General features: G+C 42.8%; 2 protein-coding genes across 4 annotated transcripts in view; both read right to left on the reverse strand.

The window, feature by feature from the left end:
• The window catches only part of dock5 (dedicator of cytokinesis 5), a 35,968-nt gene extending 32,432 nt beyond the window's left edge, over window positions 1-3,536 (reverse strand). For all 3 annotated transcript variants that reach the window (XM_006803187.3, XM_006803186.3, XM_087849003.1), the window contains exon 1: window positions 3,360-3,536. In XM_006803187.3, the coding sequence (XP_006803250.1) occupies window positions 3,360-3,402 (43 nt within the window). In that variant the 5' untranslated portion in view covers window positions 3,403-3,536. The remainder of the gene's footprint in view (window positions 1-3,359) is intronic.
• A 6,474-nt stretch (window positions 3,537-10,010) lies between these two features.
• neflb (neurofilament light chain b) lies at window positions 10,011-12,602 on the reverse strand. The gene is made up of 4 exons (XM_006803185.3): window positions 11,493-12,602; window positions 11,218-11,342; window positions 10,695-11,098; window positions 10,011-10,587 (listed from the first exon to the last, which is right to left on the reverse strand). The coding sequence occupies exons 1-4, from the start codon at window positions 12,561-12,563 to the stop codon at window positions 10,394-10,396; spliced, it is 1,794 nt and encodes a 597-aa protein (XP_006803248.3). The 5' UTR covers window positions 12,564-12,602; the 3' UTR covers window positions 10,011-10,393.
• Between the last annotated feature and the right edge of the window lie 1,134 nt (window positions 12,603-13,736).

Genomic DNA, 13,736 nt, shown 5'->3' on the forward strand with positions numbered 1-13,736 from the left:
CTCAGTTTATCAGGAGACATCACGGTTCTAATGAAACTAACTTTCACATTGTGCTTTTAAGAATTTTTAGATGGTCTATTACATTTTCTTGAAGAGTGTAAGCCCTTCTCAGACACACATTATTATTCAAGGCGATATTTTTAGGGCTCTTCATTTCTGAAGGGGCCCTTTTAATGAGTACCGCCAGCGAGTAAGTGTTGTTATCAAATAATACTGTGAGCGTCGCAATGGACAGTTCTTAAAAGGGATAAGGTTCGATTCAGCACAGCCAGAAAATTAATGTTCTTATTCCAGACAACTAGTGGGAGAGGTCTGCTTTGACAAGGGTGGAGGCGCACTGATGCAGCGGTTTTGTTCTCCCCGTAGTGGTTCCTCTGTATGTATGCACGGCTAACAGGAGATACATCAGAATTTAATTGTGCAACATTTTGCAGAGGCAATAAAGGCATGCTATTCTAAATCTAAAGGAGCCTTGTGTAGACTGGCAACCAATCTACCTCCAAGCAGAGATGAGCTACAGCTTCAGAAGTCAAAGAAACTTATTTCATGCTGCACACTATATTAGTGGATTTACCAGCCAGTGCTGATAAGACTTTGATGGATTTCATGGAAAATTCCATTATCAACATATCTGCCTATATTCTTTAACTATACATAGAGTAGGTATGGGGAAACAACAGATACACTCACAATACTTCACTCAAGATACAATATTATTGAGAATTTTTACCTTTTTATTAACATTCTAACAGAATATTGCAATGACATATGCAAATTAACAACTGCAAATTAAGCCCTCACGGTTAAACTTGGTTTCATCCAATAAGATCAAGTTATCTTACCCCAGTCTTTTTATTGTTGTAAAATGAGTCAAACGTGCCAACACTGTCACTAAAACCTGCCATAAATGTTGCCATAAGCTAGACTTCATAGACATAAGGAGGCTGCTGTCCTATTTTCATTTGTGTGACTGAGCCATTAGCGTGCTCTGAATTAGGCGGTTGCTCTGTAAGTGTGTCCAGTGATAGATAATTTTTCACTTGAGTCAATTTAGTGTACGTCAGCTCCACTAACATTCTCTGAGCGTGGTGGTGCATTAGATGAGCCCTCTTGTTTGTAGTATTCCATGAGTATTTCCATTTACTTTATAAAACATAGATCTTTCGTGTCCCTGCATCGATAAAATATCTCCATGCAAACTATCACAGTACTACGCTGTACTGAACACACAGCATTTATACTGAAACAGGAAGAAAAAAATTATAATAGAGTCATTGTAACAACAGGGTCACTGGTCACAGTTTACAATAAAAAGGCAGGCACCAGCTGCGATGTGTCATTAGCATAAAAACAATGAAGTCAACGCTGCTCTACTGGATAAACTGTGTGAATTTCATTCGTAAAATACCCCAAGCATCTTCTCCTGCATTATATTTCCTTGTCGGCACACATAATACACAGCATACACACCAAGAGTGGCATATCTGCAGCAGGCCAATATTAGCTGGGAATTTAAATGTATTGGTCGTTCTGTATTCCGTACCTCCAGGTTTTTTTCTTTTTCCTCAGACGTGAAGTCCCGACTGATGCTGACTCAACTGACATCACCTGAGGTAATTTACCGGATTTTCCAGAGCTCCCTCTGGAGCCACACATGTGTCATCACTCCCCAAGACCTGGTGATTTCAATGCCTTTGAGCCTCCAGGGCAGCGTTTCACTTCTGGATATAAAAAATAAGAAGCTATCCTATTATGACAGTGTCACGAATTCACCATTACAGCTCTTAAGCTCCTTATTATTCACATTTCCCCATTAACTAGTGTGATATAACTGATATGATCAGAACCCTTACAATCTCTTCTTTCATCCAAAAAAGTGTAGTTGCCCGTATTTGAGCACAGCCTTGGTTAACTAATCGGATTAAAAATGTAAGCCCTTGTACGGGGGTCCGATGGCATTTTAAGGATTACGTACAACGCTAGTGACTCCTGCCTTGTTTCTGGGGCAAGAAAAATAATGTCAGGAGAATGGCACCATCTACACAATCAATCAGAGATACGGTTTTGAAAACCACACTGGGATCTAAAAGGATTAACATTTAAAAATATATATGTTATATATATAAAAATATATATATTCCTCGACATCAGCTGCTAAAACAAGGTCACATGCAAACCAAAAGGCAGAGAGTTTGTGCGTAGAGAAACACATGCGGCCTTAGAATTGTGGCTTAGAAATATTTTTAGTCACAACAGCAAACCGAGCACAGAACATTTTATTTAAAGCCAAAATAAAGTCATGGGCGGGGGATCCAGGTTAGAGAACACAGCCAAGGTATTTCAGTCCTAAGCTGTGATTCATCCAGAGAAGAAGAAAAAAAAAAGACACCAGATATATTCACACTCATGTGTGTAGTACACCAGGAAGCGATATTGGTAAGTGTCTGTAGCTTAAAGCAAAAGATCCAGCAGTGACTCAGGGAAGAAACTGATGACCAGACAACCTGTGTAGGCTATAAAATCTTTACAGTAAACATCAAAGGGATTCCTAACAGAAAGAACAGTTGTGCTGATTTGCCTTGAGGGCGTGGATAACTGGTACCTGATAGCATGAGCATACGTGTATGCATTCATACATGCAAAGTAAACTGCAAGCTCACACACACAGGTGGAAGGGCCACACCTTAGTTTAACAAACTTAAGTGTAAAATACAGTCGTGAGGACCACAAACATATGCTACGTGGTCATGGTCCACTGCATTGACACATTAAAGTCTTATGTAAATGTAGCCAAATGCCACTTGTCCACAGAGTTCCTCTCATGCCTATGCAAATAACATTCCTCCACTATCTCACATGAGGCATGCAGTCACAGCAGCGGATCCCATGTGGGGGCCCAACAGGAGTCCTTGAAGGAAAGGACCTTTCAGCAAAATGACGATTCATTCAAGTTCACCTTAACTACAGCACAGCTTCAGCTCGGCGGGATTATAAACTCAAGAATGGCTGATACGTTCACTGAACTCCCGGCTCTTCCCCCATTTCTCCTCGCACATTGTAGTAACTGAACTGTAAATAATTTCTCACTTAAAACCAAACTGCACAGAGGGACAAACGGGAGAACAAGCCCCCACAGGGAAGCTTGTGAAACCCAGTTGGGCAACAGTGTGGTAACAATCACTTCAGGTCACAAACAACAACAGCAACAAAGTCGCCAGTAACTTGAGTTTCCCAACTTCCCGACTCTTGTTCCTCTTGAAGTTGGTGGAGTTTCTGGGAGTTGACGCGGAGAGTTGTTCACTAGCAAAAGAAAATAATAAAGAGGGGTGGTGGGCACGTAGTTAAATACAAACACTTACCCACTCCGTACTTCTCTTTTTTAGTGGGAATCCAGCGGGTCATAGCTGAGGGGAAGACGTGAAGCTGGGTGGATAAATAAATAACTATATACACTTGCTAACCGAGGGCGGGCGGTGCACTTCTGCTCGTCCCGAGATCTACAGTTCCGCCATCATAACTTGTTCACGGGGAGGGGAGAGGAGGGCACAACACGGCCGAGAGAGGAGAGAGCGAGATAGGCGTGAACCATTCACTTGACGAGCTAACCCCCAACCCCCAGCTCAATACAACGCAGGGCAGTCCCACAATACACCGCAGGGACTTATTTCATCAAGGGGAGGTAGTTGTCCCAGGCAACCTTAGTCCCAGCAGCTATTTTGCTCTCGCCATCAGTCAATCGATAACTTTAACAGTTCCTCATAAATCCTCAAATGAGCTTCAAATTGAATTCGGGGAAATTAGAGAAGACTGAACTATCTCTCGCTTTGCTCCAGTGACTCCCGATAGTGTCGGTTTCAGGAGGCCACTGCCTCACAAGTTGACAATCTTACAGAGGAATAATTAATTGAAGACAGAGTTATAAATCACTGATGAGCAATAAATAAATGATAGCCAGGTTATTGTTTTTTAATTCAAAATGAGATTGAACTGCAGAGTCCCTGCTGCAGCTGGTGGTGCTCAGCACTGTGTGATACTGCAAATGTTGGTACCAGTATCGGTATACCAATACCGAGAGTGATACTTATACCTTAAAGGCAGCTTACATGAGGGAGATCACTGTGTCATGACTTATCATCCAATTGCAAGTTCTTCACACATTTGAACAATTTTATTGATTACACTTTGATTTTTTTTTCCCACAACAATTAGCACAACAAAACACACCTTTCAAATGTTCATTTATTTTTGAAACTGGGTTTTTTGGAGACCTGGAATATAAATGAGCCTGTCTTTAAAGCACTTAGGGCCAAGTTCTGTTGTTTAAATGTGTTATAGGCTATATACATTTTAATAGTATATTTAGCATATTTTTTTATTTTCAAAAAACAAATATTTATTTATCACAATCCTGTGGGCTGCATACTGACTCTGGGACAGAAACAAAATATCGATCCTGTCATGCTAGTATCAATACCAATATCAGCATTGGTATTGATACTACTGATATTTGGGTTGTTCGGCCCCTCTCTAGTTATGCTCTCATAGTCAAGACTATATCTCATTTAACTGTGGCCCATTCCATGCAAGCCACAAAATTAGGAGAAGCCTATCGAGGCAATGCCAGAAAACACAACTGCTGATTTGTCCATAAGTGAGATGAGACTTCACCCTTTCCCCTCCCTTTGCCTTCCCATCCCCTACCCACTGAAGTAATTTACAGCTGTTGGCTCTGAGATCTGGTAGCCCATTCAGCCTTTTGTTTGCCCGTCATATGTGTTTATTTTTCTGCTGCCACTGGTCAACCAAATGGTGCTGTCAGTAATGTTCAGCCGCGGTGCTTTTGTTGTACCAGGACAATTTCCATTATTCTGTCCCCCATCTATTGTGATGTATCTCTTTTTTGAACACAGCTTGTAATGAATTATTACTAATGCAGAGCAGTCTGATTAGAAGCTGTTATTTAAAAAAAAGGTGGTGGTGGTGTGGGGGGCTATTAAACATATGGGAACTACAAAATAGCACTTTATAAGCCTATAGACAAAACTGTAATTAATTAAAGCCGGAAAGCATTTCTGCTCTTAGTTGATAGCATTTTGAGTGACTGTGCATGTTTTCTTTCTGCTGTAAGTTTAACCAGTTTTACAGAGCTAAATGGTTTAAGTACACTGACTGAGGCCATCCAGAATACTGAGGACCAGGGATGTATTTTGTAACTGAATTTTCAAGGTTATGACTTGAGCTGTTACAGATGATTATTGTGACCTATTTCTGGCTGAACCGTAGGTGCTCGCTGAGTTCATTGTAGGAGGGTGTTTGCATCTGCTCGTGCCCTTTTTGCCTCTGATTCTTCTTGTGCTTTGGGCAAAATCTCTCATATGAAATTTAAAGAGTTGCTTTTGGGAAGTTATAAAGAGAACAATCAAGCTTGCAAAAAGGAATGCAACATTGCCATCACCTGACTGCTGTCTGCTATTGCAGTACTATAGATAATCCTCATTCTTGAGTCACATTTATGGTCTGCCATGGTATTTTTTTAATATCTACTTCTGCTCTTCCTCCATAAGGAGAAATCATGAAATTTAGATGGGTGTCTGTGTGCACTGGTGTGTTAGTGTGTGTGTTTGAAAGAGAGAGAGCGCGAGAGACCGAGTTACAAGCTGACTGAACCCCAGAGTTCACCTGAAGTTTAATGCTCCATAAGCAATAGAAGGAGACAGGCTGCATCCTTACTAGAAACACCTTTTGCCCTCATTGTCTCATTTAGATCAGGTCAGGCAGACACCTGCACTACTCTTTGACTAGGTGCAGTATTTTGATAATAAAGCCTCATTTTTTTTGGAAATAAAACAGTTTATAATCCAGCCGTGTGCACATGTGCAAAGTAAATGGAAACAGGTTGCACAAGCAGCTCAGAGCCACAACAGCTGGGACGTAAACACTGTTTGTTCTCAGCTTCCTACATGAAAGTAAAGAAGTGGTCCTGGTGATGAGGATGTGCTGCTGATATGGTAGATGAAAAAAAATCAGAGCTAGCAGTAATGTTTTTGTCTTTATTGCGGGATACACTATCTGTTTACATTGCCTCGGGCTTTCTCAGTGTATCGTCGGACAGATGAATGTGCATCTAGTATGACAGACAGCTGAAATAATAATAAATAAGCTGTCAATCCAGCGTCCACCTTGCTATTTTCTGCTGTATTTGATGAGTTTTTTTCTGCAGGGAAAAGCTTGAACGCATATGCCCGTGTGTGTGCATTTTGTTTTGTGTTTTTTGCGGCATGCACAAAGATGAAGCACAATGGGCATCCATATGTATGAAGTGTTATAAAGCTTGACCTGAGTTGACTTTTCCTCAGCGTCGGGAATTACTAAACTCAGTGAATTCTGATTTTCTAGTATAATGTGAGGAGGCCTCAGAGACTTCTAAGTGGAAGGGATCTGAGCACAGAGTCGCACTGCCCCCTCTGAGGGAGGGTGGTTCAGTTCCTGAAACACAAGTCGACAAAAAAGGCCTAATGGATTTATAGGTCCACAGCCAGAACCACAAGATGCCAAAGGCAAATTGGGGTTGGGCATCCACCTGGCTGTCAGGCTGCAGATACAGGTAATTGCTCAGTCCAGCAGCTCTTTGAGGATAGGTCAATGCCCTGCCAGTGCATGACAACTCTACATCCTGGGGCACAGGCTCCTGTTGACTTTTTTGTTGTTCTCATGTCCAAAATTTCTCTGTTGTTTCTTTTTCTGAGTCATTTGTAGTTTTGGGGAAAAAAAGCTTCTGTTTCTCATGTTTGCTGCATGCTTTTGAAGCCTGCTGACGTGTCACCACATTTCCTGTGCAAAGATCCTAATTAGATAAACAGTGTTATTTCCACAGGACGATAAATGTAGCCCTCACATGACTTAAGGAAATATACAGTGTCAATATATGTGATCACACCCTCCACTTTCTCAGGTATAGTCTAAGCAAGCTTCAGCACATTTGTATCCACATGCCTAACATCTAATTTTCAGGTTGTGATGCAAGAGAAGGGATGCACCCTGAGGCTCTCCCATTTGTCTCCATCTGACTCACTGAAGCATTCTTTGTAGCACAGAAAGTGGGTGCATGAGGCCATCTGAAAATTGAAGCTAAGCTGTATGTACACATGAGAATCTATTTATAGCACTGGAGTTTACAACCTCTTTAAATGAAATGGTCTCTGCCTGCTGCCTTCCAGGCCAGCGTGAGGGCTCTTTTGACACAGGCTTTTTAATTAGACGATTCTCTCAGATCAGCAGAGGGAGCTGCAACTCTTATCCAGATTTCCGTGTTTAACATCCATCCAAAAAAAAGAGAAAAAGACAGACTGCAGTGCCACCACAATCACTGTCTGGACCGGAGCCTGGGAGCACATGCCCGCCCACCCACAATTTAAAACCCATAATCTGGACGACAAGTGCTGCTTTCAAGGTGAAAACACCATCTTTCCAAAGACATGGAAAGCATTCATTCCTGCAGTGTTTTTTTTAAAAAGAGTTCATGCTCATGTTTTCTTATGCATGTACACCAGAGTGTATCAAAGTGCAGCTTTTTGTTTTAAAAAAACAACTTAATTAATATTCCATAAAAGACCACAAAAGATTAGTAATGCTGGGATTCTGCTTTGTAGATTAGTGCTGTGCCAGACTGCAAATTTTGGTCGTATCAGTCACCCTAGTATCGAGGCGATACCAATATCGGCATTGATATTGAAACTATCGATACTTTCATGATATTTGTAACAATCTACAAACCACTCCTGAGATTTTTACCCTTTGGAAATTATAATGATAGTGATCATAACAGAAGGTTATGATCATCAATTTTTAATGTTGACTATGTCAAATGAGCCAGGGTGTTTACACGGGAGTGGATGTATATCTATTGGCTAGTAATTTCTTTCTAAATCTGACACAAAGTTGAATCAGTTAATTTCATCTACGTCATAAAACAAGAGTTTACACTTACTGTACAATCCTGACACTTTTTTTTACCTAGCCTTTTTTACCTAGTTTTACAGGAAGCTTGGTTTTCGTCAATATCTCCTGCTGCACCTCCAGCTCTTTGTTTTTTTTCTCTCTCTCTCTCTCTTTTTTTCATCAAAGGGATGTAACTCTTGGAGGTCTCCGGTGGGCCCGGTGATAGGCCTCCCTGCCTCTAACATAGTGTTATGCCCAGAAGAGGAAGAGAGTCATAAGATTTATACACCAGTCCGTTCACAGCCCAAATGTGACAGATGAAACACGAGCTGAAAGTCAGTATCTGAGAGATGAAATGTGATAAAAATAATACAGCCTTGCTTTGATATGCTGCATTTACAGGGGATCTGTGCCCCACTGTGCCCTGAGCTGCTTCACACAAGCTGTAGGCACACACATGCACAAAACCTTGCGAGGCTCCCTAGCTGTATGGAAGGCAAGTGGGAGAATAGCTATACATCCTACTGGTGGTTTACTATTTCTGCTCCGAGGAGCCTTATACCCTTTTCAGCATTCTATCTGCAGCGTGGTTTGTGTGTTATAATCCACCCAGTGGTATGTAATTAGTGGTCTTTTAATCCAGTAAAAAAAACCACATTTGCTGTATTGCTCTGTCTGAGTGGTGAAAGGTGTGTGTAACACAAAGCCAAATTCACTCTAAAGTGGAATTTCTAATAATTAAACGGAGTGCTCCTCTGGACCGACTCTACTGTGGCAACCAAGAGCAACATAACGTGGAGGATGGGGGTGTGTGTAGCTCTGAGTGAGGTAAAGTGAGGACATGGGGGATGGCGAGAGAGTGGCAAAAGATACTGCACAGTGTTTAGGGCATTGCCTTTATACATGCGACACTGAGTAGGAAATCTGCTGAATGAATTAAAAGGGCCATTATGTGCTTAAAATTATATGATGCAGCACTTCTAACCACTTGTGTGTCCCATTTAGACACGAAGAAGAAGGAAGAAAGTATGCATCTGTGTGTATGCTCATCTGTGTGTGTGTGTGTGTTTGGGGTTTACTTAAGTGATAAGAGCTGCATCTCTGCAAATGCCTAAAGGAAGCCCTGAAATCCTCCACCTATTTGCTGGATAAAGACAGTCTGTCCTCTGTCAAGGTTTTAGTGCAGCAAGCTATTCCAATGCCCCCACCCCCCGAGTCCACCCTCAATCTGTCTGTCTTTCTCCCTAATGGAATAATGAAATTGCTCTCTCTTTTTCCTCCACTCCTCGCTGTTCTGCATGAGCTGACACTTTGCCAGATTCTTTGGTGCAGCAGACTAGCTGAGTCATAAAGGTTTCAGGGCGCCCTGATTTATGGACAGTGATGTGGATGAGGGTGAGGCAGCAGGAAAAAAACACCGGTGTCAGCTCGCTGATCAAACAGAGACGGGACAGCGGACGACCTGCTGACTTAAAAAGCCTAAAACGCCAGCTTAACACAATTCGTTAACACCAGCCTTTGGTTTCACAAGTTACTGGAAATCTAAGGAGACTTTATTGGCTTTGTCATGTTGAAAAGCTAAAAGATTAATGCTTGCCCGATACACTGAAAATTTATTGTGTCGTGTGTTGTTTTTCATGCATTTTAATTGTGGACTGGTGTGTGTTTTTTTATTTTTTTCGCTGAATAAGACCTAAGATGATCCAGACTTGCTGACCGTGCTGGTTTGCTGCAGCCCTCCTCCTCTCAGTCAGTTGTGAGCTGATTTATTGTGGTGAACAGAAGCAAGGCCCTCTGGCTGCCATTTCTGTACTTTTCCATTAACCTCCATTAACATTCTAGTGCAACAGTAGCATTTTGCTTTAAGACTCTGAATGAAAGAAAAAGAAGCTCAGGGGCTAATTAGGAAGGAAAAATTTCCATCCTGACATGTGCAAGTGAGTCGCAGGACTTGGACGCTGAATATGATTTTCTTTTTATGCGTTTTATTTATGCTAAATGTGACTCAATTTAACACACCATTGCGAATTGTTTTTGTATGGAAAAATTAAAATCCAGGAGATAGCTTCTGGTTAAGAAGACTTCAAGGCTTTATTGGAGTTCAATACAGCACACGATGCACTTGAAGGCTATTGCACATACAAGGCAGTTACATAAGCATATTTTGGTTAAGGTAAAGCACCAGCAAACATTTCTCCACCAAGCAGAATTCCTACTCCTGACACATCCTGTCTTTGTAAAAAAAATGTAAATCTTTTGCAGAGTGTACCTGTGCATACATGCTTTCAGGTACAAGCTGTCACTCGTGTCGACCACACAGAGGTGAAGGTCACCAGCACTTTTTAAAGATATTTTTATTTGGTTTGAATGAGACATCAGAGCAAATAGGAGCACCAGAGGATTTGGAACATCCTTTTAGCTACAGGCTAGCACTTTGTTTTTAAAATGAGTACAGTTAGACTTTTTTATCTGTTGTTTTCCTATTTTTCTCTTCAGCCTCTGCCTCCTCTTCTTTTACAGTTTCTTCCTCCTTCTCACCCTCTTCATCGCCCTCTGTTTCTTTCTGTTCGGCATCTTCCTCGTCTTCAGGCTGGCCGTCCTCTCCTCCTTCCTCCTCGTCTTCTTTTTCTCCATCCTCTGCCTCAGCCTCTTCACGATGAAAATGGGGTGAAGAAAGATAAAAGATCACATTAGTTTCCCACTACATACACACAGGGACACGCACAGGGGCATACATGGAAATTTACCACACTAACCTTCTGCATCTGCCTCTTCCTCCTTCTCTCCCTCTTCTTCTTCTCCTTCCTTCTCTGCTGTCTCCTCCTCCTCTTCTTCCCCCCCTTCCTCCTGCTCTGCCTCTTCTTCCTCCTTTTCTTCTTCTTCAGCTTTCTCTTCCTCTTCCACCTGCTCTTCTTCCTCCTCTTCGGGAAGGCTAGCCTCTGCCTGCTGTGCTTGGCTTGCAGATATTGTCTCCTCTGTGGGCAGCGATGTAGTATACAGGCGGGAGCTCAGCAGGTATGGAGCTGCAGAGCTCAGCTGAGAATGCATGGAGATCTGCGTTCTTCCATAGGACGGAGCAGAAAACATGGCTTGGGAGTACCCAGTGACAGAAATCGGTCCTGCCACATTCAAACGATTCTCTTCTCCCTCAAGAAGCTTCCTGATAGGATAAAGCACACATTACAAGAAGATGAGATGCCTAATTACCCATTTTATTGTGTATTCCACAATTACCATCCAGTATATAAGACAGTGGGACACTATGTATAAGACACTTACCTGTATGCAGCAATTTCGATATCCAGTGCCATCTTCACATTCAGAAGGTCCTGGTAATCTTTCAAGTAGCGAGCCATGTCATTTTTGTTTGCCCTCAGCTCTTCTTCCAGTTCACATATTGTATCCTGTACAAAGAGAAATGTTATATGTACATAAGTTAAATATCTGCTCTGTGACTCCTCTGAGTAACAGAAAATAACAAAGGATCACTTCTTTTTTTTTTATCACAGGAAAGAGACAGAGGTCACTGCACTTCCTCTGTTTCTGTGCCTCACCTGCAGTGCAGCAATCTCACCACTCTGTTTCTCCTCCACTTCCTGTAGTTGGTTTTCCAGAGCTTGGTTCATCTCGCGGCAGGCATCAATCTCCAGCATTTTGGCTTTAAGCAACCGGCGGTACTCTCCAACTTCATCTTTGGCACTGCGTGCAGTCTCCGTGGTGCGAGTGGCGCCCACTGTCATGACATTCATCTTGTTGCAGAACCATTCTTCGGCTGACTGCAGGTTGCGCTGTGCCAGCTTCTCGTACTGCACTCGGATGTCACGGAGGGCAGCAGACAGGTCCGGTTTGGCAACCTCCATCTCCACTGACACCTCTGCACTGTACTGGATTTGGGCCTGCAGCTCCGCAATCTCACTCTCACAGAGACGCTTCAGGAAGGCCAGCTCCTCCAGCAGGGTCTCGACTCGTTTCTCAAGCTCGGCCTGGCCCAGTGTGGCTTCATCTGCTCCCTTCCTGGCATCCATGAGCCTGCCCTCGGCCTCCTCTCTGCCAAGCACTTCCTCCTCATACCGTTTCTGTAGGTTCGTCAGCACATCCTCCATCTGATCCCTGTGGTCCTGGGCTGCTTGCTTCTCATGGCGGGCCTCTTCCACAGCTACACGGAGCTGGCGGATCTCATGCTCATACAGGGCCCGAATGTTGGATGGCTCTCTCTGCCTTTGCCTAAGCAGCAGGAGCTCAGTCTCCAGCAACTTGTTCTGCTGCTCAAGTTCATGGACCCTCTCAATGAAGCTTGCAAAGCGGTCATTCAGGTCTTGCAGCTGAGCCTTCTCCTGGGTCCTTACTGCTTTGAATTCAGAGCTGACTTGGGCTGCTTGGTCAAGGCGTAGCTCAGGAGCAGGTGCAAGCACAGGAGCAGAAAGAATGGTGGAGTAGCTGGAAGTAGCTCGGGCGTATGCAGGATAACTTCTGCGTGAAGATGCATAGGAAGTTACTGGGGCAGAGTGGGTGGAGTAGGCAGACCTAGCTGCTCCCCCTCCACCAGTCCCATATCCTCCGCTGCGCACAACTCCCCTCTTCTTGTAAGCAGAAGAAAAGTAAGGGTCAAAGCCTGCGGAAGCCATGACTAGTGAGACGGGCTGCTCTGTGTCTGTGAATGTTGCCGGGCCGACTGCACAGTGAATCTGCATCACTCTGACTTTTATAGGGCCAGTAATGACTGTGACGTAAGCTTTTTTTTTCTTTCTTTTTTTTTTGTTGCAGGCATGCTGACAGAAAGAATTGATAATAGTGCCAGCCAGCCGGTCTCAGCCAAGGAAGAGATGGGGTGGGTGAGGATGAGTGTAGGGATGGAGGAGGCGGGGGAGAAGCAACGAAAGAGCAACAAGGGACTGCAACAGACAGGGTCAGTGAGGACAAAGATGATATACTGTTACACCTAGAAGCTGCAGTTTTCTTGCAGTTCATCATCAGAAACCCTGACAAAGACCTCATCTTTCTATCACATATCTGTGCAAACTACAGAAGAAAGGGAAAACCATCTTATAGCCACTGCTTTGCATAATTTTATACAATTTGTCAGCAGTGTCTGAAAAGGTATCAGTGAAATTTCTATTATGATCGAACTATCACAGTAAACGTTTGCTAAGGTAATCAGCTCAGCATCTTGGGGTGCTGAAAAAAGGGTGAAACCCCCCCCCCACACACACACACACACTGGATCATGATTATAGATAAAAGTTTGCCCTCTAGTGGTTGACTGTTTCCCATGCATGTCACAATGTTGATCACAATGTTCAAGTTTCCAGAACCTCATTTAGACCCTGATCCACGCCTTTAAAAAAAAAACGAGTCACTCGAATGGTTCTTAGTATGTGAGGAAAGTTTCCATGATGGAAACAGGGTTATAAATATTTAAGCACTAATCTATAACAAATGTTCACGTTTACACCTTGTTATCTCCTGATTTAGCCAATATGAACTGTATATTTGGTGAATAAATAAACATATGATAAATTAATTCAATAATACTCATGGGCTGTATGTGGTTGGTGTTACATTCAAAATGAAGCGATATTTTTCATAAAACAACATGTCTCAGTTTCAACATTTTATATGTTATGCACACGTGCTGCTTATGCTGCAACACCCCCGCTTTCCAGGAAACAGGGTTGCATTTTTATCTTGTAAATATGAGGGATTGGATTCTCAAGAACATATGCACGTCCATCCATGGGCAGACAGCTTTATAGTGCACAGGCCGAACTACAGAACCGGTCTAAAGACGTACTTGGAAA

Source organism: Neolamprologus brichardi, chromosome 12 (assembly GCF_056152115.1).
Source record: "Neolamprologus brichardi isolate AB-2024 chromosome 12, ASM5615211v1, whole genome shotgun sequence".
NCBI lineage: Eukaryota > Metazoa > Chordata > Actinopteri > Cichliformes > Cichlidae > Neolamprologus > Neolamprologus brichardi.

What these genes read in the sequence shown, in the direction of transcription:
- neflb (XM_006803185.3), bottom strand. Translation starts at nt 12,563, where the DNA reads ATGGCTTCCGCAGGCTTTGACCCTTACTTTTCTTCTGCTTACAAGAAG. An exon ending in GTGAGATTGCTGCACTGCAG is followed by an intron (nt 11,343 to 11,492) that starts GTGAGGCACAGA and finishes CTCTTTGTACAG; the next exon opens with GATACAATATGTGAACTGGA. An exon ending in GGAAGAGGCAGATGCAGAAG is followed by an intron (nt 10,588 to 10,694) that starts GTTAGTGTGGTA and finishes TTCATCGTGAAG; the next exon opens with AGGCTGAGGCAGAGGATGGA.